Below are 26,756 nucleotides of genomic sequence, written 5' to 3'. Positions count from 1 at the left end.
ACCCCTTTTTGTTTGGTATATGGTAGTGAAGCTATCATACCCGCGGAGATCGGCGAAAAAACAGCTCGGGTCACCCAATATGAAGCAGAAGGAAATGCTCAGGAACGGTCTTTCGATCTAACAGTGATCGAAGAAGGAAGAGATCGTGCGTATGCGAAGATCTTGCGATATAAAAGCATGACGACCAGAAATTATAACCAAAGGGTACGACCGAGGAGTTTTCAAGTCGGCGACCTGGTCTTGAAGAAAGTGGAAGTGTCGAAGCATGTTGGGAAGCTCGACCCGACGTGGGAAGGCCCATATAAGGTAGTGGAGATCCGACGAAAAGGGACATACATCCTACAAGATTTGGAGGGGAAAAATCTACCGCGACCTTGGAATGTGCATAACATGAAAAAATTTTATGCTTAGATAAATGTAAGTTACATAGCAAGATTTTTCCTGAAAAAGGCTTTGTAATTGTCTGAAAAAGACATTTCAATAGTCTGAAAAAGACGACCTGAAAAAGGTCATTTTGCATCTACCGTCTTATTAAGTTCGTTCAAAGCTGACTAAAGGTAAAAGGTTCATCAGCGATCTAAAAAAGTAACGTATTATTTCTAACCTGGAATAGGTTCATAAGCGTTCTGAAAAACGCAAGGTTTCTAACCTAAAATAGGTTCACAAGCGATATTAAACAGAACGCAGGGTTTCTAACCTGAGAAAGGTCCATAAGCGATCTGAAAAAGAACGCAGAATATCTAACCTGAGAAAGGTTCATAAGCGATCTGAAAAAGAACGCAAAATATCTAACTTGAGAAAGGTTCATTAGCGATCTGAAAAAGAACGCAGAATATCTAACCTCAAAAAGGTTCACAAGCGATCTGAAAAAGAACGCAGGGTTTCTAACTTGAAAAAGGTTCATAAGTGATCTGAATTATCTATTCTGGAAGCTCTTACACAATCTCAAACGGGTGGCAGGATTTCTTAAAAGATTTTTTGTGAACAGCATGCGGGAGTTCTATGAAAAAGTCTTGCGAAATGACCTGAAGAGATGTTAAACTTGCAAGAATCTGAAAGTTAATCGGCTATCTGGAATTTCCGCAAGTATATAAAGCATAAACCGCTCGATGCTCGGATAAAAAAAAAAAGAAAAGATGTTGATATTGATGACCATAAACTTACAAAAAAGGGAAGTAATCCCCAAAATCATCCATCAGTTCCAAACAGATTGTTTACAAAAATCTGTTCGTTTATCCCTATGCATCTATGAAATGGGGAATGGGGGTGGTAGATCATCCATCAGAGGTACAAATTCAGGGAAATCATCAGTAGGTTTGGGGCCTGGAGGATAGGGCTCAAGATTCTTGTCCAGGGAGACATCCAGCTGCTCCAGATCGAAAGCCTCCGCAAATCCATCAAGCTTCTGGATCTGGCCTTGACACTTTTCAAATCCCTCGATCATAAAATCTGAGGCTTGATTCTCCACAGCTTCACGAAAGGTCGTCGATCTTAAGAAGTCGCGAGCACCATTTAAACAGGCTTGACCCATCATATATTGAAATTCCTAGCTCTACAGAAATAGGGCCCGACCTTCAGCTATGCCCTGATCCCGATCTTCTGTTGATCCTTGTTCCTTGCCAGCCTCAAAAGTAGCAGCGCGATCTGATTGAGCGGTGTATCTGGCCTCATTCAACTCCTTTTAAGAAATCTCTAACCTGGAAGCGAGCTCCTTTTTCTCTAGGATTTTTGATCGCAGAGACTCGATCAATGTTTGCTGCTCCAGAATCTTCTGCTCCATCTCCATAGTCTTGGCTTCAAGAAGAATTTTGTCATGTCTCCACATCGAGCCTTGGAGGGAGATGTGATGCGCGAAAGCCATGGCCTAAAAAAGAAAAAGTTAGCTTATAATCTTAGTGTATGAGAAGGGTAAATGGTTGGGTACCTGAGTTATATTATGAGCAACGTGTTCTTCGAGGGAGGTGAGAGAGGTCTACGCAAGGATAACTTGATCGCGTTTGAGGCAGGCAGCCTTATAGACCTCCCATGAGTCTTGTCCAGCAAAGGTCCGCCGAACGCTACTGTTCTTGGAGATATTCCAGTCGAGGACCCATTTCTCTCCGGACATCTTAGCTTTTTCGAGCAGAAGCAGGTCGCTCGTCTCTCGTCCGCTGCCACGCCTCCTGGAATGTGGCAAATCTTTTTCTACTTTCAGGTTCAGCAACCCAATCAGCAGCAAGTTTGGCCTCGGGTCTACCTTGCTTAGTGGACCTCGAAGATGGATCACTCCTACTCTCTGTTAGCTCGATCGTCTGCTCACCTGTGGTCACTGCTTTAGGGATCGCTGTCCTTTTACCCCTTCTCCTCTTTAGCCCCCGATCTTCAGATATCTCCACTACTTCAACCTGCTCGTCAGGTATTTGATCTCTTGCCTCGAGTGGAGTGGACGGTTGTTTGGAGGCTGTAGCGTCCGTAGAAGAGGGGGTCGGATAAGAGAAGAAAGAAACAAGCAGATGAGATTTATGAACTCACCTAAAGTGCTTTTGACTAGTATAGGAGCAGGGGAAAGGCCCGCGAGCTTCAAGACTTTTTCCTGTAACAGTACTTTCGGAAGGTACCAAAACAGAGTAATGTAATTTATGAGGTCGCTCTTGAACCCCTCCCCAAAAGTTTCGGGTGTGGTTTGGACTCACGCCAACCTAAATAAAAATTCCAAGATTGCCCGGGTGGAGGTCGTATAAAAAAATATCTATCACGCCAAGGACCGACATTAGACCTCAGATCGTCTAAAAAACGGCAGTCCTTGCGTGCGGTCAAGTAAAACCACCCAGTCTCCCCCGACCTCTTCGAGGCAGTAATATAATATAAGGACCAGAAATTATCAAAAGAACGAGGCAAATCAAGATGTTTCATGACGATAATGAACATAAGGATATGGCTGATCGAGTTGGGGGACAATTGCATTGGAAAAACACCTAAGCGGATCAAAATGTTATTCACTTCACGCGGTAATGGAAAATGCAGTCCAGCATCTAAATGAAGTACAGATAAAGCACAATAACCCACTGGAGGCTGGTGCATACGATCAAATGAACGAGGAATGATAATATCATAGTCGGAAGGGATATAATATTTTCTTTTTAACGCTACAGGGGTCGTTTTAATGTTGCTTGCTATTCCTAACCATGGTTTTTGTTGCATCATTTCAGTATACTTTTGAAAGACAGGAGTTTCATCGGATTCAGCTACCTCCTCGGGAAGATCAGAGTGTTGGGGAATGGAAGAAGTAGGATCGCGAGAAGTACCAGCGGTCTCCCTCGGGGAGGTCGTTGACGATCCCGATGTCGAGCTCGTATCTAAGCTCGATGCAGACTCAGAAACAAATACATGAACAGAGAGACTCCTAGACCTAGAAGACATGATATCGAAAGCTGGAATAAGAGAAGATTGAGGAGTACCTGGAAAATGGAGGTAGCTTGCAGGGAGAGATCGAATGCGATTAGTGGGGAAAGTTCAAATGGGGGACTATATATAGGGGAATATTGGAGGTGACGCGCCTTTCCACATTCCCGCAGATGGAGACACGCGGCCTAGGACGAACGACCGAGATCCTGCATGCGGACATAGTGACTGTTCAATTCTCTTAGTGTCATTAATGACACTAAGAGAAGTGGGGGAGTAATGACGAGGGAAATTACATAATTACAGTAACACCCCTCTATTTTTAGCACTTTTACATGCATCCTATGACTGCACCCTATGACTGCGCAGGTGGGGCCCAGTTCATAGGTACAACAGCGGCGGTAGCAGGATTTACAGGGGTGACGTGGCCCGCTTTCATTGGAGCCGCGTGTCGCACACATAGAGGGTACCGTACAAGTATGAATAGCCTTATTTATGATTATTCAAATACGTTTTCACCACTTATTTTTACTGCACACTTGTGATCTCACTCGATCTCGTCATCATAATTTCGACCCCACCTTTTCTAGCTTAAGCATCGGAGGGCCATCGCTGAGGACTTCTCGGCCAGTCTTACATTTGTTGTGTTCTCAGGATCCACTTCAGGTAACTCGAAAGTAGGATTCAGCGATCCGATCTAGCGACTCGACCCGGATATCCAGATTTCGAGTGACCTACATCAGATGTATTATATTGAATCATCAATTCTATTTCTAGATGTACGTTCTGGAAGTTTCTGTTGATTTCATTGACAACTGCAATTATTATTAAATAAGTCTTATTGTACAACAATAAGTTCTTGAATTGTTAGATAGTACGATCGAAGAGCAGGCCATATATTTTTGTTCCCTGAAAAAGCAGTGGGTTGAAGTGATATATATATATTGGGTGAGTAGCAATTTACTCCCTTTGATATTGAAAATGAGCACATTACTCCTTTATGAAAAAAAAATATAGCTATTTATCCCTTGTACTTTTTAAAATAAAGAAACTTACCTCCTTATAGATGGAGATAAATTGCTTCATTTTAAAAATCATAGGGGGATAAATTGTTGCATTTTAAAAAATATAGGGAGGAAAATCGCTATTTATTTTTCCATAAGGGGATAATTTGCCCATTTGCAATATCACAAGGGTGTTGCTTGCATTTTACCCTATATATATATGTGTGTGTGATTTATTTGCGGTACAGAGTTTGCGTATTTAATATACCTGATCATCCACAAGTATGACTTTTCTCAATGGCTTTGCCTTCTTTGTTTTTTTGTGTGTTGATTGGATTGTCTATCGCAGGACCATTACTTTTATCATATTGATCTATGTGGTTTCTATAGGAAATTGATTGGAGTGATTGTAGTAGAGGAATCATGTTGAGACTTCATCTTTCAATCCGTTACTTTCAGTCTCTGTCATAGAGATGAAGGAAGAACAAATTTAATTTGGCATCAAATTATTGTACTAAAAACAGATATAGAAGGTAAAGGAATAGCATTGCAGTAACGCACCTAGAAATATAATTTCAAGTGATTTTAGGAGCACCAATTGCATTATATTATGAACTAGCATGAAGCTCGTGCTATGCGCGCAACTTTATAAATTCTATAATATTTTTATAAATTTCGAATTATATAATTATGTCATTTCAATGACATTCTTCCTATATATAATAGTCTAAACTTGTATAAAATTCGATATTTAATTATTTACTGAACAATATTTTGTAAATAACCATTAAATATCATCAATTGTTATGTTATAAATTTTAAATACTATAGATATTTTCTTGTTTAATTATTGATTTGAATATGAATATTGGCTTGTGTTTAGCAGAATATGAGTATGAAAGACTATGTGATTCGGGTTGAATAATGCGATCTCGAGATTCGATCTTCACTAAGATTGCTGATTCTTCGAAGACCAGATTTTGGGTTCCTTGAGAATGAAACAAGTGAAGTGAGCTCGTCGGGCACATCCCCAACAATGACCCTCAGACGCTCAAGTTAGGTTCATCGAGAAAAAAGTGTTCTATCTCAAAGTTCGATCTCAATTAATGCGCAACAGTTACCTTTAATGATGGCGTTTCGGGTCTATATATAGGGCTCAGCAGGATTGCGTTGACTAGCCACGTGGTCTCATCCTACTGACCTGCGTCTATGATCAGATGGGGATGATTGTCCGGGTCTTCAAAGATGGTCACGTTCGACCCGACTGATGGAAAAGGCGCGAATCCTTACTTAAATGGCAGAAATGCCCTTAATGAAGGGCTTTTTTGGTATTTCAACAGCATCCCCTCCTAGCCACATATCATTACTCCAGCACTTATCGAAAAGTGAGGTTACCACTTTTGGAGAAGTTTTAACGGTCGCGTCTATCTATCCGCCAGCTGCGTGTACACGTGTCGCCATCTCATGGGTCCGCCTGCGGCGCACTTCTCTAGAGGGTTGGGCCTATATATAGCCCCCTCATTCAAACATACTTCTCTACCCCACATACAAGCTTCCAGCGACCAGCACTACTAATTTCGAGTTCGCATTCGACCTGCTGCATCCCGAGCCATCCTGTTCTAAGGTGCGATGACTTCTAGCTTTTCTTCAAATTCTGGTTCGAGCTCCGGCTCCGGGTCGTCTGCGACCCCCTCTAGGTCTGCACATGGTTCTTTCTCCATCTCCCCTAAGAGGAATAAAAAATTCAAAACTTCCCAAAATCCTTCCGATAAGCAGGCTGGGCCTTCAACTTTAGAGAAATTCCAAGATAGGCTCACTAGGAATCCATGGGAGGGGGTAGTTAGCAGCGCTAGAACTCCCATTGAAAAAATTAGGGCAAAATATTTCATACCCCCTGAGTACAAAATCAGAATTCCTAGGACATTCGATCGTATGCATCGTCCTCCTTCTGGCTTTTGCGCCTTTTCTGTTAAACACTTTGATACCAGGTTGAGGTTTCCCTTGGCCCCTCCTTTGGCCAGAATTTTGAATAAACTAGAGTTGTGCCCTATGCAACTCTTTTCTAATTCCATTTTCCATATTGTTCTTTTCATCATAATAATGCAATACTTAGATCTAGAACCCAGTTTTGATAACTTTTGGAGCTTGTATTCTTTCACCACCTGCAAGCGATCCGCTGAGAGGGGTTTCTTCGATCTTTCTGCCAAGCCTCACTGTGGATATTTAGAACCTCTGAAGTCGAACGTAGGGGCTTGTTTAGATCGTTACATTTTTGTTCGACCTCCCCGGGTTTGGCCCTTTACCATAGAATGGACTAAGTATAAGCCGATTCCCAGAATGAGTGGAGGAGGGCTGGAGGGTGATCAAATAAACAGTTTAACTGTATATAAATACGATCCCAAGAAGCTTCTCACTGAGAATGTTTTGCAACTTTCTGGGCTCTCTCCAGCTTCCATCCACATCGCAGAGTCCTTAGGTGATTCTCCTTTTCTTGCTTCACTTATTCTATTGCTGCTGTGTTCGCATGTTCCTCTTTGCTTGGTTCGACTTCGCTGACCCCTCTGTTTTGCAGGTAGTCTAATCATGAGTACTCGTAATGCGATGCGGCTGAAGGCGGCCCAGAATAAATTGAAGAAGGGGAAGCAGGTCGCTCCTTCTGCCGCTCTCCCCGATCGCACCCGCATCGATCCCCTCTCGCGTCCCTGAAGCCGTGAGCCCTGCCGACCATCATCCCATCCAGGTCGACAGCGAGGAGACCCCTCCTCTTCCTTTGCACGGATACAACTCCTCCGACCTCGACCTTAACCTGGACGATCTGAGCGAGGTCCAAGGAGAGGAAACTACTGAGAGGCCTGATTGCGACAGCGGCGAGAAATCTAAGAAGCGGAAAAGGTCCTCTCAAAAGGAGGTGGATGAGGAGAAGGGAAAGGGGCCAGCAGAACCTTCGATATCCTCCAAATCTTCACCGACCAACGTCCCTGCTGGTCAGAATAAGTGGGCCAAACCTTTGAGCAGGATGGCTCGTGATGCTGCGGAGAAGGCCGACCAGCCAGATAAGCGAGATCGGTTCCAACGATTGGAGCGGCTCTCTGCTTGTTGGGAGCAGATGCATGCCGAGCTAAAGGGGGATCGCGCTCAGTCAGCCCAGCCACCAGAGCTCAAGGGAGATCTCTGCCTCGAGTTCCTAGGTGGAACATCTCTACCTCCAGTTCTATCCTCTTCTCGCAGCCTGGGGAGGATTCCTGGGAGTTGTACGAGGCGGGCATTCTCCCACGCGACCAAGCTTCAATAGTTACCAACACTCCCTCCAGTCTGGAGGAATATGCCGCTCATTCCTTGATGCAGGTACTTTTTCTTGTTTGAATTTTCCTTATTCGAATTTTTCTGGGGTTTTCTTCACTTTACCCTTTTTTGCAGGTGGGGTAACTTCCTCCGTAGCCTCTCGATGAGGTGCATGAGCTATCGTTGGAATCACATGGTCTCCGAGAAGAAGGTGAAGGATCTTTCCACCGAGCTTGAAAGGAGAGATGCGGTAGACCTCAGGCATTTAGATGAGATGCTGGCCCTGTCCGAGAAAGTCAAGGAATTGGAGGGCCGCCTGGCAGAAGCTGACAAGGCAAAGGAGGTCGCTGTTGCTGAAGGGAAGAAGGAAAGGTTCGACACTGGAAGAGAGGTCGGCCTCGTCGAAGGCCACAAGCAAGGATTAGAGGAAGGCCAAGCCGGTCGCATTACTGTTGAAGAGCATCATCAGGCCTTGGCCGACTCTAGGATGTCCGCAGTTCGTGATTTTCTGAAGACCGACACTTTCACGACTGCCCTTGAGATCAAATCAGCTGATTCCTTCACCAAGGGTTACGAGACCTATCAGGCCCAAATTGCCAAACTTGGTGGATTTCAAGAGTCCTTCGACCGCGGTCAACTGGACATCACACTCGACGGCGACCTCCAGCCCTATCCTGCCGAACCCGACCTCAAGGATGATGAGTTTATGTCCCTGAGGGACGAACTGGAGGCTGAGGCTGATGCTTGAGGAATTCCTGCCTTTTAGCTTTTTTTTTGTCATAGAATTTTAATGTTGTTCGAACCATCTTCTCGAATTGTAAATCCTAGGGGTCAAATTTTGACATGTAATTTTTGGGATCTGAACATTGGGGTACGAATTTTTGGCTGCCCCTGTAAATGATACTTTATCAATGGAAAATTTTTGAAATCTTTTGGCATATCGTATATTTGCTTCTCCCCGTCTCTGTTTATTGAATGCTTTCCTTTTATTTGTAAATTGCATCTCTTTTCAGATCGCATGATATCAGTCTTCTTCTGACCGCATTTTGGGCTGCGTCTTTCCCAGATCGCAGTTTTGTTGAACGCCTCTTTTTTAGTTGGTGTGTGAAGTTCCCCTTTATCAGATCGCACTTTTGGGCTGCGTCTTTCCCAGATCGCAGTTTGGTTGAACGCGTCTTTTTCAATTCGCGTGTGAAGTGCATCTTTTTCAAATGACACTTTTGGGCTGTGTCTTTCCCATATCGCAGTTTTGTTGAACGCGTCTTTTTCAGTTTGCGTGTGAAGTGCATCTCTTTCAGATCGCACTTTTGGGCTGCGTCTTTCCTAGACCGCAGTTTTGTTGAACGCCTCTTTTTCAGTTCGCGTGTAAGGTGCATTGAGGAATTTAATAGCAGATGAAGATGAAACATAAGATGTCTGCAATATAAGATGGATCCAAGTAATATGAAAAGATAAAATGGATTTCTTAAAATTATTCCAAGGGGATTACAATCCGTACAAGTTTTACTGCCCCTTTTCTACTACAAAGTATTCGAGCTCCGTATCATATGAACTTGCGAACTCACAAATACTTTGTCGTGATCTCCGTAAGTGGTGGCCTTTCTCAGGCTCCTTTTGATGCGACCCTGTCGCAGTTGATGGCCTTTCACAGGCTCCTTTTGATGCGATCTCGCCACAGTTGATGGCCTTTCACAGGCTCCTTTAGTCTTTGAAAGGTTGACCGGCCTTTCACAGGCACCCCAGATGCGATCCGATCACGGTTGATGGCCTTTCACAGGCTCCTTTTGGTGCGACCCTGTTGCAGTTGATGGCCTTTCACTGGCCCCTTTTGGTGCGACCCTGTCGCAGTTGATGGCCTTTCACAGGCTCCTTATTCAGACTCTCGGGCTCATGCATAGAATCTTTTCAAATTCTGTATGTTCCAAGGGCATGGCATGTTTCGTCCCTGCATGTCCTGCAGTCTATACGTCCCTTTTTTCTTGATTTCGGTCACCTTGTATGGCCCTTCCCAAGGTGGTTCCAGCTTGCCCACATGCTTGGAGGCTTCGACCTCTTTTGGCAGGAAATCTCCCACCTGGAGCTGCCTTGGTCGAATTCTTCGGTCGTGGCTCCTCATCATCAATCCCTTGTGGTGCAAAATTCTTGCATATGCTGCATCCCTCTTCTCTTCGATCACGGTGAGGTTGAAGCTTCGTTCTTGCTGGTTAGTTTCAGAGTCATACATTGCGACCCTTTGAGACTCTTCACCGATCTCCGCCGGGATGATAGCTTCCGTCCCGTATACTCAACAGAATGGGGTCTCTCCTCTAGCTGTTTGTGGTGGCATTAGATAAGCCCATAGCACTCGAGGCAGTTCGTCAACCCATGATCCTTTACTTTCCAGGCGTGTTTTCAAGTGTTGGAGAATCGTTCTGTTGGTCACCTCCGTCTGCCTGTTGGCTTGTGGGTTCGCAACCGCTGTGAAGTGTTGCGCGATCTTGAGCTCCTTCACCATTCGGTAATTTTTCTCCCCTAAAATTGAGTACCATTGTCAGAAGTTAAAATCCGGGGCAAACCGAACCTAGAGATGATGTTCTTCCAGATGAAATTGATGACTTCTTTCTTTGATATTTTCGCGACAGCCTCTGCTTCGACCCACTTGGTGAAATATTCCACCGCCATGATGATGAATTTCTTCTGAGCCTGTGCTGGGGGGAAGGGTCCGGCAATGTCGATCCCCCACTGGTCGAACGGGTAGGCTATCTTGATCGGCTCCATTGGGGTCGCAGGTTGGTGTATCAGGGACGCATATCTCTAGCAGCTTTCTCACTTCTTCACCAACTCCTTGGAATCCTTTACCAACGTAGGCCAGTAGAATCCCTGTCAAATTATTTTCTGAGCCAACGACCTCGCGCTCGAATGATTACCACAACTCCCTTCATGGATTTCGCGCATCACGTACAGGGCTCTCTCCTCGTCTAAGCACTTCAAGAGGGGTCCATCCACTGTTCGTTTGTATAGCTGGCCTAATATCATGGTGAATCGGGTAGCCCAGAATTTAACCCTTTTTGCAGCAATGGGATCTGCTGGTAGGATGCCGTCCTCGAGGTACTTGATAATCTCGTCTTTCCATGACTCGGATTCTGCGACCATTTGAACGTCTGCTTTGTTCGTGAGGCACGATCGCTCGCGAACCAGGACTGTGATTTTGCGATCTCTGATTCCGTCCATTGCGGCCCCAAATTTGGATAAGGCGTCTGCCTTATCGTTTTTTGTTCTAGGGACCTGCAAAACCGAACACTTGTCGAATTTATTCATCAATTGTTTGACAATTTCTCTGTAAGATGTCATCGTTTTTTCCCTCATCTCATATGTCCCCTCGATTTGTAGGGCGATTAGTTGGGAATCCATGAAGACTGCCAAGTCTCGGGCTCCGGCATCGTATGCGAGCTCCAGTCCTATTATGAGCGCCTCATATTCTGCCTCGTTGTTGGTCACTGGGAAGGACCAGCGAGCTGCTACCTCGATCTCAACTCCCTTTGGTCCCTGGATTAATATTCCTGCCCCCCCCTGTTGTTGGCGTTCGAAGCTCCATCCACATGCAACATCCACTTCGAGACTTGTTCCTCGGCGACCAAGGGTGACTTGGGGTCGCTAGATAGCTCCATCACAAAGTCTGCCAACACCTGTGCCTTCTGTGCTGTCCTGGGCTGATAATCTATGTCATATGGCCCCAGTTCTACTGCCCATTTGATCATCCTGCCCGAGGCTTTGGGTCGCGACATTATATGTTTAAGGGGATGGTTCGTTAATACTACCACTTTATGCGACTGGAAGTATGGTCGCAACTTTCGAGCGGTGACCACTAACGTGAGCACCAACTTTCTCCATCTCCATGTATCTTAACTCTGCGCCTTGGAGCATCTTACTTACATAGTAAATCGAATTCTGCTGGCCTCCTTCTTCCCTAACCAATACTACGCTGACTGCGTTCTCTGATACACTCAAGTATAGGAATAGTGCCTCTCCATCTTTTGTATTCGCGAGCAGGGGAGGTGTTGTCAAGTATTCTTTCAGCTCCTGCAATGCTCTCTCGCATTCTTCGTCCCACTCGAAGCTCTTAGGTTTCTGCAGGACCATGAAGAAGGGAAGACTCTTGTCTGCTGATCGCGAGATGAACCTGCTTAGTGAGGCGATCTTCCCTGTTAGCTTCGTCACCCCTTTGATCGTGGTTGGTGATCGCAGGTTTACGATGGCCTGGATCTTCTCCGGGTTAGCTTCGATCCCATGTTCGCTTACCATATAGCCCAAAAAATTTTCCTCCTCCTACTCGTAAAGTGCATTTGTTCGGATTCAGCTTCATCCCGTATGATCTCATGATAGCGAACGCCTGTGCGAGATCCGCGAGGTGATCCTGCGACCTCTTGCTCTTGACGAGCATGTCGTCGACATGAAGCTCCATTGTTTTTCCGAGCATGTCGCCAAACATCTTATTCCCCAGCCGCTGGTATGTTGCTCCTGCATTCTTCAAACCAAAGGGCATCATATTATAACAATAAATTTCCTTTTCTGTAATGAAAGAGGTCTTATCTCTGTCTTCTTCCGCCATGTAGATCTGGTGATACCCATGGTAGGCGTCCGTCATTGAGAACATCTCGAAACCAGCTGTGGAATCTACCATGACGTCAATTCTGGGCAATGGATACGGATCCTTCGGGCAAGCCTTGTTTAGTTTTGTGAAATCCGCACACATCCGCCATTTTTCGGAAGATTTGGGAACAAGTACCACGTTAAAAAGCCAATCGGTGTAGTGAATTTCCGATACATACCGGCTTTTAGCAGCTTGTCCACCTCCTCCCTTATGATCTCATTTTTGTCGCCCCCGAACGACCTCTTCTTCTGCTGCACAGGTCGCATTGTCGGATCTACATTTAGCCTATGTATGATCACCTCGGGGTTGATTCTTGTGAAATCAGACGGGCTCCACGCGAACACGTCCATGTTCTCCCTTAAGAAACTGATCATGGCCATCTCCTTTTCCTTCATGCTTGCACCTATCCTGGTAGTCTTGTCCGGCTCGTCAGGTGTGAGCTGCACGACCTTGTACTCATCGCTAGGTTTCAAATGTTCGACCTCATAGGGTTAAGGTTCAGCGTCCTCCTTGACTTTTCTTTTCTTCTGTCCGGGCTCCCCTCTCAGCGATAAGTTATAGCACTTCCGAGCCTCCTTCTGATCGCATGCGACCTCGGCGACCCCATTATCCATTGGGAATTTCAGTTTCATGTGATACGTGGAGATGATTGCTCTGAACAAATTCAAGCCCGGTCTGCCTAAAATCACATTGTACGCGAACGGCGTGTCCACTACCAGGAATTTCACCATCGTAGTTTTTCGCTTCGGTTCGTCCCCCATGGATACTGGTAATTTGACCATCCCTATCGACGCCACTTCGCTTCCCCCAAAACCGACTAGTGGGGTTTTCACTGGCTCTAATCGAATATTCTCCAAGCCCATCTTGTCGATCACGTTCTTGAAGATGATGTCTGCAGAACTTCCACTATCTACCAGTACTTTGTGAACCGTGAAATTTGCAATGTCCAATTTGATAACCATCGGATCGTTCATCTAGCCACTTTCTTTTGGTTTATCCGAACTATTGAAAGAGATGGCTTCTTCCTCCTCGACCTTTAGCACGAACTCCCATCCTCTGCTTGAACTCAGGGTCCTAGCACATCTCTTTCTGTCCCTGTTCGAATTTCCCGAGCTAGAACCCCCTGCTATAGTGTAGATCACTCCTTTTGTTGGTGCATTACCTCCGGTGATCTGGGTATTGGTCGCTCTCGAGGGGCCAAGGTTTCGATCTCGGCTCCTCGACCTACTTCTCCTTGTCTCATCTTTACTAGTCTTGCAGTTTTGAGGAACTCGATCCCTGAAGTATCCTTGCCTCACCAGCCTTTCAATTTTCATCCTTGAGTTGGAAGCATTCTTCGGTATTGTGTCCCCTCTCCCTGTGGAACCTGCAATACTTATTAGAAAACTTCTTCGAGGGAGTGTACCTGGTGTGCCTCGGCCATTTGAGAACATCAGCATTCTCGACCATCATTAGAGCTTTTTCTCGGGACATTGGTAACGGAGTGTAATTGTGATATTTTGGTATATACTTTGGCTCTTTAGGCTTATCCTGGTTAAGCTTGCTCCCTCCACCTTCCCTTGTATCACTCGGTCGTCTGTACAACTACTCGCGTTCCCTTCGCTAATAATCTTTCATCGCGTTCATCTCCTCCTCGTCTATGTATTTTTGAGCTAGGGCCATTAGTTGTTCTGCATCACCGGGCGGGTCGTGTGCGAGCGCAGATGCGAAGGGGCCCTTTTTCAATCCGTGGATTAGGATACTAGTCATCATGTCAATGCGCAAACTCTATCATCTTATTGTTAAACCTACCCACGAAACTCTTTAGCGTCTCATCATCCCTTTGTCGTATAGTGAAGAGGTGGGTGGCTGGCCTCTTTTGCTTTCTCCGGCTCGCAAAGTGGAAAGAGAATTTCTGAACCAGCTGCTCATGTGAATCGACGCTTCCTCGGGGCAAGTTGGTAAACCATTTGTGCCTTCCCCGTTAGCGTAGTAGCGAATAACTTGGCCATTATGGGACCTGGCTGCCCATACAGATTCATCACCATATCAAAGGCTGCCACATGCTCGTATGGGTCCTTCGTCCCATCATACCTCGGCAAATCAGGTACTCTGAACCCTAGTTCCACCACTTGAACCAAAATATCATTGTTGAAAGGGGAGTTCTTGTTATGTGCGACTATCTCTCCTCACTTTTTCAGCTTGTTAATTTGTTTGTTCAGGTTCTCTATTTGCTTCCCCACACTCTCCACTTCTGCCCGTGAGATCACTGGTTCTCTTCTCTTCAACCGAGCATGGCTGCTGGACCTCGCATCTGACGAGACCGGTTTCTTAGTTCTACGCTCTGGTTTGCACTGCACCCGTGACTCTCTCTGGGGTTCAGTAGTTTCGAACAATTGCTTCCTTGCAGTTTCTTTGCCCAGTGGGGTCGCAATCCTCCTCTCGTATTCCACAATGGCATTCCTACTAGCTTCTTCTATCATTCTCTACAGCTCTTCTTTCGTCAATTGAATAGTCGTTCCTCCCTTTCTCGGTGTCTCGTCCTCTTCGGCGTTTGTCCTCGATGAACCTTCCATGGTAATTCTCAGACATTCCCACAGAGGGCGCCCAACTGATCCGGGTCGAATAATGTGATCTCGAGATTCGATCTCCACTAAGATTGTTGATTCTTCCAACACCAGATTTTGGGTTCCCTGAGAATGAAACAAGTGAAGTGAGCTCGTCGGGCACGTCCCAGACAATGACTCTCCGACACTCAAGTTAGGTTGATCGAGAGAAAAGTGTTCTATCTCAAAGTTCGATCTCAATTAATGCGCAACAGTTACCTTTAATGACGGCGTTTCGGGTCTATATATAGGGCTCAATAGGATTGCGTTGACCAGCCACGTGGTCTCATCCTACTGACCCGCATCTATGATCAGACGGCTATGATTGTCCGGGTCTTCAAAGGCAGATGGACCCGGGTCGGGTCATGTTCGACCCGACTAATGGAAAAGACGCGGATCCTTACTTAAATGACAGAAATGCCCTTAATGAAGGGTTTTTTTTGGTATTTCAACAGCATCCCCTCCTAGCCACGTATCACTATGGCAGAATTGATTTAATGAAGAATTCTTTATCCTTAAGAGTCAAGAACTGGAGGCTTCTTCCAATCCTCTACCGTTGAATATGATGCAATAAGATGAAATACCAAGATCAAGGATTAAATAAGTGTATATCATGGAGCATGAGTGGATTTATTAATCCACATAAAACAAAATAGCAGATACAATGGAAAAAGTTTCTGTATTGGCTTATCTCCTGAAACTGGATCAGTCACGGGCTCTTCCACAACCTATTGTCTATGATACTCATTGCCCTTGGTGCTGCAAAGCAGAATTCTTTCAAAAGCCAACAATTTTATTAAAAACATTGTGTAATTAACTCGAAGCAGGTTATTGAAGTGTCTTGTGTGATTGGACTCATTCAAATTTTATGTATGTTATTAAATTTTCAATGGGTGAATAGCAATTTATCCCCATATAATATTAAAAATGTATATATTACACCCCTATGAAAAAAGAATATAATAATTTATCCCCTATATTTTTTAAAATAAAGCAATTTACCTTCTTATATAGAGAGGTAAATTGCTTCATTTTAGAAATCATAGGAAGGTAAATCACTATTTGCTTTTTCATAAGGGGGTAATTTACTCATTTGCAATATCACAAGAGGGTTACTTGCATTTTTCCCAATTTTCAATTGTTATGGGATATTAAATTACCTTTTGTAATTGGACTCATTCATGTTCAAATTCTTTTTAAATATTTTGGATTAAAAAATATTAGTGTTTTAATATTAAATATTCGATAATATAATTAATAATATTTAAGTGGGGGTATACTTGTCTTTTTACAATGAAAACAAATACATTAGTATAATAATATTTGAAAAGGTTGTGACTGGAATTGAATAGAAGGACAACTTCAACTTTGTAGATGAAATTAAAATGTTTCTTTCTTCCCTTCTTCTTTCTCTCTTTCTTGTCTGTTTAATTCAATCTTTCACTTTCTCTTTCATTCGTTCTCTTCTCCATCAATTTAAAATCTCTAGTTTGATGGACAAGAATTGGAGTGTATATATATATAAATCAAAAATCCAAAAATTCATTTTAACTTTTGCAGCCCACTAGCTATATTACGGAAGCTTGAAAGACAGTAACAATTAGCAAAATAATTCAAGTGCATGATAGAGGAGAAGATCAATCATTTCTTTATTTCTATAAAATAGAAGCAATTGTAAGAGAAAAATTCACGGGAGAAAGATTCGAATGGTCCTCTATTTATGTCCTAAAATCCTTTTGGTTTTTAACTTTGACAATATCAGTTTTAGTCCTGTACCTTTCCTTTTTGTTTTGATTCAGTCCTTCAACCAATTTTATGCCCATTTTGCCCTTCTTAAGTAATAAAACCTAATACTCCATTTTATGCTCTAAAAATGGCCCAACATGCTTCTGAAATAAATTAAGACCTCATAACTTCGTATCTTGATTTGATCGCTCTGTTTCCGGGTATTCATAGCCCTCGATTTTACATACTTCCTCCAACCACACTACCGCAGCAGATGGTCCGCAGGAACTTGGGTCCTGCAGTAACAAAACAGCACAACTCTATTTCGTTTCCTAACTTAGAGCATAAAAGAGATTCCAATATAGGGAGTTAATAGAATTTTGGACAAACAGGTTGAACAGAAGCCTAACTTTTATTGAAGAAATATAGAGAATATTACATGGATATTATTCCTCCACTGGAGGAGACAACTGTTTTTGCCTCTTATGGTGTAGAGGACTTGACTTGTTGGGGAAACACCCATAAACTAAAAAATTATAATACTACAAAAGATTGAAAAAGACTCAAAATTCTAATGCTTTGAAGAGTAGGAGAAGTTTTCTGAAGTCCCCCTTCTGCTTCATTGAATCTTTATTTATAGGCGTCCACGAACTTCGAATTCAGACTCCAAACTTATTTTGTGATGATATCATTGCATTAGCCATCGCCTCGTGATTTCCAGTTGTCGGTCATAATGGTTTGTTGGTCACATGATTTCCAACTTGCTTTCCTGCTTTGCTGACTGTTGTCTTTTATCGTTTTCTACCGACAGTCTTATCCTTGATTTTTTATATTTTTTAATTTTTACTTCATTTTTGTAAAATTTTTTCTTTTTCCCTTGTCCTGGTCAGGTTCGAGTTTATTTTGTGTGACCTGAATTTTTGTCCCGAATAGGGATTTCTCTAGTTTTCACAGCAAGGGCACAAATGGTTATGCCATTGCCCAGCATGCAACATATTGCACGTTTTCATCTTTGTGACCTCTGTCGCTGGCAGCTTATTTTCCCAGATTAGCATCCTCTTTTTCTCGAATAAGCTTTCTGCAAACTCAGTGCTTTTTTCCTGTCATGGAATTTAACAGGAATGATCTATTCACTTTGTTTGAGAAGATTTTGGATGGATACTTGACTTTGTCGATCTCCGTGAGACAGACCCATAAACCTCAAGCTCTTTTGGTAGAGATACTACCTTCAGTAATGGCCGATACCAGGGAAGCTTCGCCTGAGGCGGCTTTGATTTTGTTGAAAGCCACCATGTCTGGTCTCTGCAATTTCATGAAATGAAATGCTGGATGAGACTCCTTTCCCATCGTTTCTAGGGCAATTGATACGAACTTTATCTCCAGAAAACATCGCCTCTCTTTAGGTGGGGGTTATTTTGCTAAGAACCAAAACAGCCCCACTAATCCACTCCGAAAGTTTTGAGATTTTCGGAAAACTTGGTGACATAGTATGAACTGAAGCAAGAGCTCCAAAATCATATCATTCCTGAACATCTTCTGGTTTTGATCCTTCTAACATCCAGACCCTATTATATTTTTCGGATGTTTCAATGATGGTCTTGCTTGGGTTTACTCCTTTGCGGGAAATTAATTTTTTCCACATACGCTGGTATTTCTGCCAAGCAGAAGAAGATATTAACTCGTTAGTATTAACTTTAGAGGTGTCTGTCATCGGCCTAAGGCTAATCTCTCCCTCCTTAACCCTGGAGGTGCTGGGTTGACTTGAATCAACAGGACTAATCTCTCCCTCCTTAACCCTGGAGGTGCTGGGTTGACTTGAATCAACAGGAGTTTGCACTTCTTGAGACTCAATTGTCGTCGTTTCACTAGAGTCTGGTGATGGTCTTGTGTAATCGGTACTTGAATCCGACGCTACAGGTCTAGAGCCCTGTACTTTAACGGCATATTTTGGGTCATGCTCCTTCAACTCATGAGTCATCCCCGAAGGTGACGCCTTCCGAATTGGTTCTCGTAGGTTGTTCCATAGCGAGGTGGATGCTAATAAGGAACTCCTTATTACGACCTGGACAGTGTCTAGATCGGCTCTTTGAATTTGTCCTGCAACTTGGGCATTAACCGCTAGCTGTCCAAACTTTTGGTCAAGCTCCTCGAGGTTTTCTCGGAGGTGCCTGAGTCTGTACATAATGGAGTTTGCTTCAGATGCCTCTATCTCTCGTTAGGAAATTTGCAAGAACGTTTCATAAGATTTTATAACGACAATATTATAGCAATAATATAGGCATTCAACTTGCCATCTGATAATGCGAGCTTTCTATATCTTTGATTCTAATTTATTCTTTAAGAAAGCTTTAAGATTAGTATTATCAACTTTTAAAGTAAATTCTTTAGCAAGTAAAAATAAAGGCCAATTTTTAAAAGCTTTCCAAATCGCAATGAATTCTTTCTCGTTGATGTGCCAAACTTTGGCTTGTTGTTATGAGAACAACCCTCCTGTATATCTACAAGGTTCTTCCCCTGTAGTTGTCTTCTTCATGAGCACTGCTGCCCATTTGTAATCATTGGCGTCCGTATAGACTACCAATTCATCCTCATACTGTGGTATAGCAAGCTTCGGCATGTTACTGCAAACCTGTTTCAACCGACAAATCCTTTTTGTGTGGATTTCTTCTCATTTCCACTTTGAACTCTCTGTTTCTTTCAAGAGTGGTCGGAAATCCTTTCTGTATCTTGTAAGATCCTTAATGAAGATACCTGTAAAATTAACAACTCTCAAGAAGCTTTGCAATTGCTTCTTGTCCTTGAGTACGTCTGAAAAATTATGAATTTTCTCCACAATATGGTCCTGTAACTCAAAATAATCTTTAAAAAGATTATCCATTTTTCTTTGAAATATCTGGAGTGCATTAACTAAACCCATTGGAAGAACATTCAAGATATATTGTCCCTGTAGTGTGGAGAATGCAGTAAATTTCTTTGATTCACTCTCCATCTTAATCTGATAAAAACCAGATTTGCAATCGAATTTAGAAAACACTTTTGCTCCTTTGATGCAATCAATTAAGTGTTCTATTCTAGGAATGTAATAACCGTCAAATTCTAATATTTTGTTTATACCTTGATAGTTAATAAACAACTTGGGTTTACCTCTTTTAATCTCACCATGGTTTCTTACTAGAAATTTAGGGCTACTGTAGATAGAGACTCCAGGTTCAATGAGTCCAAGACTAATATGCTCTTTGATTATCATCTGCATATCCTTCTTATCCTCCATGTTCATCTGGATAGGTTTGTATCGAACATACTCGTATTTGTATTCATATTTGACCTTCAGAGTAGCTTCAATCTTGTTCCTATCCCACCAAGTCAGAGGATTTTCATTGAAGTTCCTCTGGATAAGTCTCTTGACATTCTTAAGAGAAAGCCTGCTCTATTCGCTGATTTCTAGCGATTTCATTTCCACTAGTGCTTCCTTAAGGTTCAGAATTTTCTCCTCGGATTCCTTATAGAAGCTATCACTGTCTATGGGTCCCTGTTGCCTGAAAGACAAAAGGACCTTACCAAATTTTCTCTTATCCTGCATTTTTTGATGAGTTAATCTGGCATCAAAATCACCACGTTTGCTGCGAAAATTTGTTACCTAGCAAGATATCGACACCTATATCATGAAAGTATATAGGAGGTGTTTGTACCCTAAACTAGGGTGATCCAAATGCTCCTCTAATCATGATTTTGGATTCTCGTATTCTCTTATTCAGTATCAGGATTTTTTGCGAAGAATCCCTTCTTGCAATAACGGGTAAAGTTTCCCTTGCTTCCTTAGGGAAACTCCAGGTTTAGCCATGCAAATTCCTGATCCTGAATCAATATAAGCTGCAAAATACTCTGTCTTATTTGATCATACAACAGACCAACATATATGTATATAGAAAAGGGACTCGTCATTCAATCCTTATGGTAACACCATCAAGACTGAATTTCATTCCGTTACCTTTTCTTCCCCATGGTTTATGATCCTCGAGAACTTAACCCCAAAGTCATACTCCCGTTTTCTCGTCCTGCAACACCTATGACGAAAATTTCATGGCCTGCTATTTCTAGCATGCCTTCATATTTTCCAACAATAGGTTGCTACAAATGATATAAGTCATCACAAGTGAAAAAAATTTCTTTCTTAGTGATGTCAAATATAACTTGTATTTCTTTCCATCCTTCAGGTGCATTTAAGTTTTACGTTATCTACCCTAATCTTTTGAGGAGTTAAAGCTTTTAATAACTCTTTCTCCTTCCCTTTGTAGCCTATAATCCTATCTTTCGAAAAGGACATCCGACCACTAAACTCAGTTCTAGAGCTAAGTGTTCTATGTAAAATTGGGTGATGTTTTATGATAATATCCGCACCACCTATTCTAGGTATCCTAATAGGATTTGGTGTCATTACCTTGGCGAATTCCTTGAGAATTTTAGGAATCTCAATATACTCTTTCCTAAGGAACAAATCTGAATGATGAGTATTGGAAAGGGTATAAGCTATTCTATAAGTTATAGAATATGGTCTGTTACCTTCTTTCATTAGATCTTTTCTCTTAAAATCTTGATGAATGGTTAAGACTTTACTGAAATCTTGGTCTGCTAGGTTGTATGCAATCCTAGGATGAATGTCAAACATCACTATTCCTACAAACAAATTACCTGTCATTGTTCTAAGACAACCATCTCTTAAGTTATTGATTCTTCTAGCCATTATCGATAAATGTATTTCTGAATCAATTCCTTCCTTAAAAGTTGCTTTTATTACTACTTCAACAGTTCCTATGTGGATCCATTTCATAGTAACAACTACTTCTTCTCTAAGCTTACTTAATTCTTCAAGAATTTCTTCTTTAGGAATTAATTGCATTTTCATCACATTACCAGTAAGTTCCATAGGTATATCAAACTCACCTGAAGTTACTTTGTAGATTATTTGATGCTTCCTTTGGTTCAATCCTATCTGGTTCAGGACTTTCCTAATGCCTCCAATCCTACATTGAATGGGCTGAGATTGGAATCTTGTCGCATGATTCTTTTCATGGTTTTGTTTGACACTGTCATCTTAGAAAAGAATTCTGATAAGCTTCTGGAAGTTTGAAGCCTATCTCCCTCGTTGTAATTATTCTGACTCGATTGAAGATCTATCTAAATTAGTCTCTATTTCCTCCTCATAGACACTTTCGTCTGAAGGAAGATCTTCAAATTGGTAGATGGGTACCGAATCGCTATAGTAAACTGCATCTAGGATATCATCCGTGGCTTCAAATTTTCTCAATTCACCATGTTTCTGTGGGCAGTCGGGAGATATATGTCCTTTTGCTCCGCAAGTCCAGCAATTACAGTCTTTGAAACTTTCATTAGTTCGGATATAGGCCTATCTGAAAGTTCTTCTTGTAGGGGTTCTTCCGGTGGATCTTGCATCTGTTCGTCTAGATCCTTGCGATGAAGCCCTTGTTGGTCCTGTTCTTTGTCCAGATTTGTATGTTTTGGCTTTGGACTTGGACCACCATGATCTCCGTCAGGAACAGGCTTTTCTAAAACTCCTAGGGTAGGAGTCACTATTTTACTTCCTCCTTTTCCTCGGCTCGCTTGATTCTCCTATAATAGTCGAAAAATCATTGTTATCACAATAGAGAGGAGTTCATTTCATTTTACCTCTCAGTCTTTTCATGTTTTCTGGATGGTTGCTTGATAATACCAATCCTTCAGTTTGTCTTTAAGGAAAGACATTCTTCGCGCCACTGAATCTAGCTGTCATTCAGGTACTTTGTATGAATGGATCAACATTTCTCTCCATGGACTGCATATCCTTGCGAACAACATTGGAGCTGCTACTTCTGTTGCTACTCCACTGTGGAAGAAATACTTGCGGAACTAATAGATATATTCATCTACTGCACAAATACTTCTTAATTCAAGGCTGAAGAGGGCTTGTGCATATTCTCTAGCCTTTTCTGCTCTACTTCTTTCGAAGTATCCATCTCTGATGAAGTGTATCTTGATAAGCCTTCCTAGCCGGTCGCTACCACGCCTTTTGAGTCTCCAGCAAGGATTCTAGCTTTAGTATCTTCTGGGGTATTATCCCATCCAATCTTCACAGATTCCTCCAAGCTCAACTCCATAAGCTTTATGAAGTTTTCTTTGTCGAGCTCTAGGGTAGTTTATGCTATCTTGATCACTGCAACCCATTCGTCTATCAATTTCTCGGTATTTCAAAAATTAATAATATCCAGGTTTAGTATAACTCCATATAGATGTAAGGGCTGGAGCATGGTCCTCGCCCAAGGTGTATTCTCCGGCACTCTCTTTGTATTTCTCCCTGGATTTTACTTTAGCCTGGTTCCCACAAACGTTGGATTGGCATTGGTATGGAAATCCGCACTTTCTGTCATCGGTTGATCCTGTGGAGGATCATTAGAACTTGTACTTCCCTCTAACGATGGTAGTGCCGGAGCGATCTCATTAGTTTGGATATTGACTAAATCCACGATCCCGAGTTGGGAAAATGATTTCGAAAATTCTAGTAGATCTGATAGATCTGCTCTCGTTACCTCCATTAATTTATAAATCTGATAGATGCGATAATCAGATCTTCTCTGGTCTTTGGCTTCGGAATCTCTGTGGCCTTTCCCTTTTGGTGTAGAAGAGGTAATGTTCCAAGGGCGTACCTAATTCGCTCCTGCCTAGATCTAGATGTCTCAGGGTTATCCCTTTGATTTCTATTCAGATTTGTAATTTCTGCCCTTAGATCTGTAATGGCCTTGTGTAGATCGGGAAGGATCTTAAGGACCTCGTCTACCTTTTAGCTCAAAGATTCTATTTTCATAGATATTGGAGTAACCTATGTCCATAGTCTTGAACCGTCTTTTGGATCTCCCTAAGATCTTGAGAGATTTTTTATGTATCCGGCTCGAGTTCCCTCCAATCAGTCATAATTTCTAGAACTGAAATTATATAGGAATTTACCCATTCCGCTTCTCTTGGTTGGGATTCTACCATGGACTTCAGTGGAGTGTAGACGCCTCATTGCATTCCCTAGTAGCACTTGTCGAACTTCAAAATTTCTCAACCATTCTTTCTCCTCTTCTGGCGTGAGAAGTCTTGGATCAATCCTCTTGAGACCGTTAAAACACTTGTCAAGAATTTCCATGAGAAATTTTCTTCTTTGTATTTTCAGAATATGAAATAATTCTTTGTTTCAGAGTAACTCGAACTTTCGTTCGCTTCTATTTTTCTCTCTAAGAGTCTCCTCCATTAGATGATAAATAATATCAAAATGTAATATAATCATATTTTTCTTCAATAAACCTAGGCTCTGATACCATTCTAGGCGAGCATTAACAAAAAATTATGAAGTGAGTGCATATGGACTAAAACTGCCTTTTAAGAGTTGCATAGGGGTAAAATTGTCCGAAAATATGCTAGAGGACTAAAAGTAAGTAATTTCGTAAGTTATTGGACCTAAACAAATATGGACATAGTTATCGGACAAAAATTAAAATTAGGCATACTTAGCGGACCAAAATGATACTTTTCCCAAAAATCACAACTTATCTTTGATAGCTTTTCTCATACACACTCACTAGCATTTGCTTCTTCCAAGTTCTTTCTCTTGCTCTTCTTCTAGTTCTTCTTCATTCAGTTCTTCTTTCATATTACATAAATCGGATGGCTTGGATAATTAATATCTCTTTACATTCAATTGTTCTGTAAATTCTTTGTTAAAGTAAGTTTTCTTCTACTCATAATTCTCTTTAATACAAATTCTATTTGCATAATCTTTATATAATTTATTGTTATATTTATTGTATATTTAGATCTTCATATTTCCTTACATGGTTTCAATTATGGTTGTTATATTTAAATTATTCTTAGTTTGTGATATCCTGATACTAAATAGTATCAGAGCCATGCAACTCTTGGATATATCCATATATAGAAATTCATAATTTGTGAATCGGACTTCGAGACGTTGTAAGTCGGCTTATTTGACTTATTTGTGCCGCGATAAATTATTGTCTGTTCTGATAGAGCAAAGTATGAAGATCTAACATTATGGATAAATTCATATGAGGCATGAATTCTGGAGCTTCTTAATCAGGGGACAACCAAGAGAATTCGAATATAATTACCACAGGAGAAACATTGTGGGAAGACAGTGATCTATTTGACTGAAAACCGCCAAAAATTAAAACTAAAGAAATTTATAAGAAGTCGTTTATTGATTTTAAGTCAGCATACACTATAAAGACAGAAGAACAAGTTTTACCTTTAGTATCTGATCAACAAATATTACATTTGTTTTCAAAATCTTCTATTATTAAACATATTAAGAATGGTTATAAATTCCTGCATATTGGTGTCGTTCAATTGCTATAAAAGCTTTAACAAGAGAAGGATTAGACACTAGTGTGTTTCTTGCTTTAAGAGATTGTAGACACCTAGATTTTTATGATTCCTTACTTGGTTTAGTAGAAACTAGCCTTTGTCATGGTCAAATTTATTTCAATTATTTTCCAAATTTTACCATTTCTCTTAATGATCCTCATATTATGGATATTCTCACTTTAAATGTAAGAAACTACAATTATAAAATGAAGTCAGGATCTCATATTTATGAAATATTCTATAGGCTACATTATGAAATTACTAATACTGGCATAGATATTCAAGCCATATCCAACATTAAGTCACCAGGTCAAACAGTATTTTGGTAAATAAATAGAGCAAAATCTAATCTTTAGCTCCAAAAATTATAGAATGAAAAAATGTCACTTTACTAGAAACATGGAATCTACCACCCGGATCAATTCCCCCTATTCAGCCCATAGAAACTTCAGAAATCGACCAAATTACCCAACATCCTGATGGATCCATAGGGGTCAATTTTTGTAGTCAAAATTCATTAAAATCGAATAGAACTTCCTACTCTCATCCTATCACCCCTTCTAGACACTCAAAAAATTTCAAAGAATAAGAATAGATCAAAATCTTGCACAACCAATATATCAAGATTATAAGGAAACAAGATCACCCAATTCTGCACCATCACAAATTCTTACAATTACCAAAGAATTTTTAATTGATAAAGAATTTCTTAAAAAAGACTTTCTTTTTGAAGAAAATATTTCTAATAGAAAATGGTTCATGAGTAATCTTTTTTAACCCCAAAGAGCAAATATCACATCTGAATGGTATGAGTATATTCCATTTTTCTCCTACTTATTCCAAACATGTGGAGAAGATAATTAGCAGTCATCCGAAAAACCCTCAAAAAATGGACAAAGCTTGATGGGTCAATAATCTCCAGCGAACATCCACCATTAGAGAAATCAGGTATCTACATAAAAGGCCAAGTCATCAAGTGTCTTCCAGTAAGTGAACCATCCACCAATGAGGTAAGTACTGTTCAAATTAAACAAAGTAATTTTTCAAATTTAATTCTCCATTCTATAGGAAAACAATTAGATCGAATAAAAAACAAGATTGAAGAAACATTAGAAAAAAAAGAGCCCGCATCCTCTTCCTTAATAACTTCTAAAGATCAAACTCTTCATATTACTGCTAATAACCTTCCTTTCCAAATTTCTGATTATATACCAAAATTAAATCCAGAAACATCCATTCTTTTAATAATCCAAGAGAGACTAAGAGATCTAGGTAAAGACAAAGTCATAAATCAATTGAACAAAACCATGAAGATTCTGATAATTAACAAATTCCTAATTCTATTAATATGTTCAACATTTATCACCTTATAAAAATTATTATAAACCAACTCCCCCGACCTAAAAATAGAATAAGTCCAAAATTTTAGGTCTTTTAATGAAAATTCAATATATGAATGGAATTTAGATGCATTGTCTGAATATCAAATTCTTAGCCTATGTAAACAAATGGTTATAGTATCAAATATTTACAAAGAAAGAGCAGGATTAACAGATGAAGATGCTGCCAAAAGTCCTATATTAGGATTCAATGGTCAATTAAAAGGTTGGTGGGATAATACTATAACTGATGAAGCCAAAACTCAAATTCTTTCAAGTGATAAAAGAGATTCAAAAGGAAATATTATCAATAACGATGAAGGAAGAGCCATTTCTAATGCAATATCTTCTC

General features: G+C 41.2%; 1 protein-coding gene across 1 annotated transcript; it reads right to left on the bottom strand.

The window, feature by feature from the left end:
- Positions 12,789-13,259, bottom strand: LOC105165882. The gene has a single exon (XM_011085038.1). The coding sequence runs from the start codon at positions 13,257-13,259 to the stop codon at positions 12,789-12,791; it is 471 nt and encodes a 156-aa protein (XP_011083340.1).

The sequence above is a fragment of the Sesamum indicum genome, linkage group LG7 (assembly GCF_000512975.1).
Source record: "Sesamum indicum cultivar Zhongzhi No. 13 linkage group LG7, S_indicum_v1.0, whole genome shotgun sequence".
Classification (NCBI taxonomy): Eukaryota; Viridiplantae; Streptophyta; class Magnoliopsida; order Lamiales; family Pedaliaceae; genus Sesamum; species Sesamum indicum.
The sequence above is the reverse complement of the archived record's forward strand: the minus strand, read 5'-3'. Positions and strand labels throughout refer to the sequence as shown.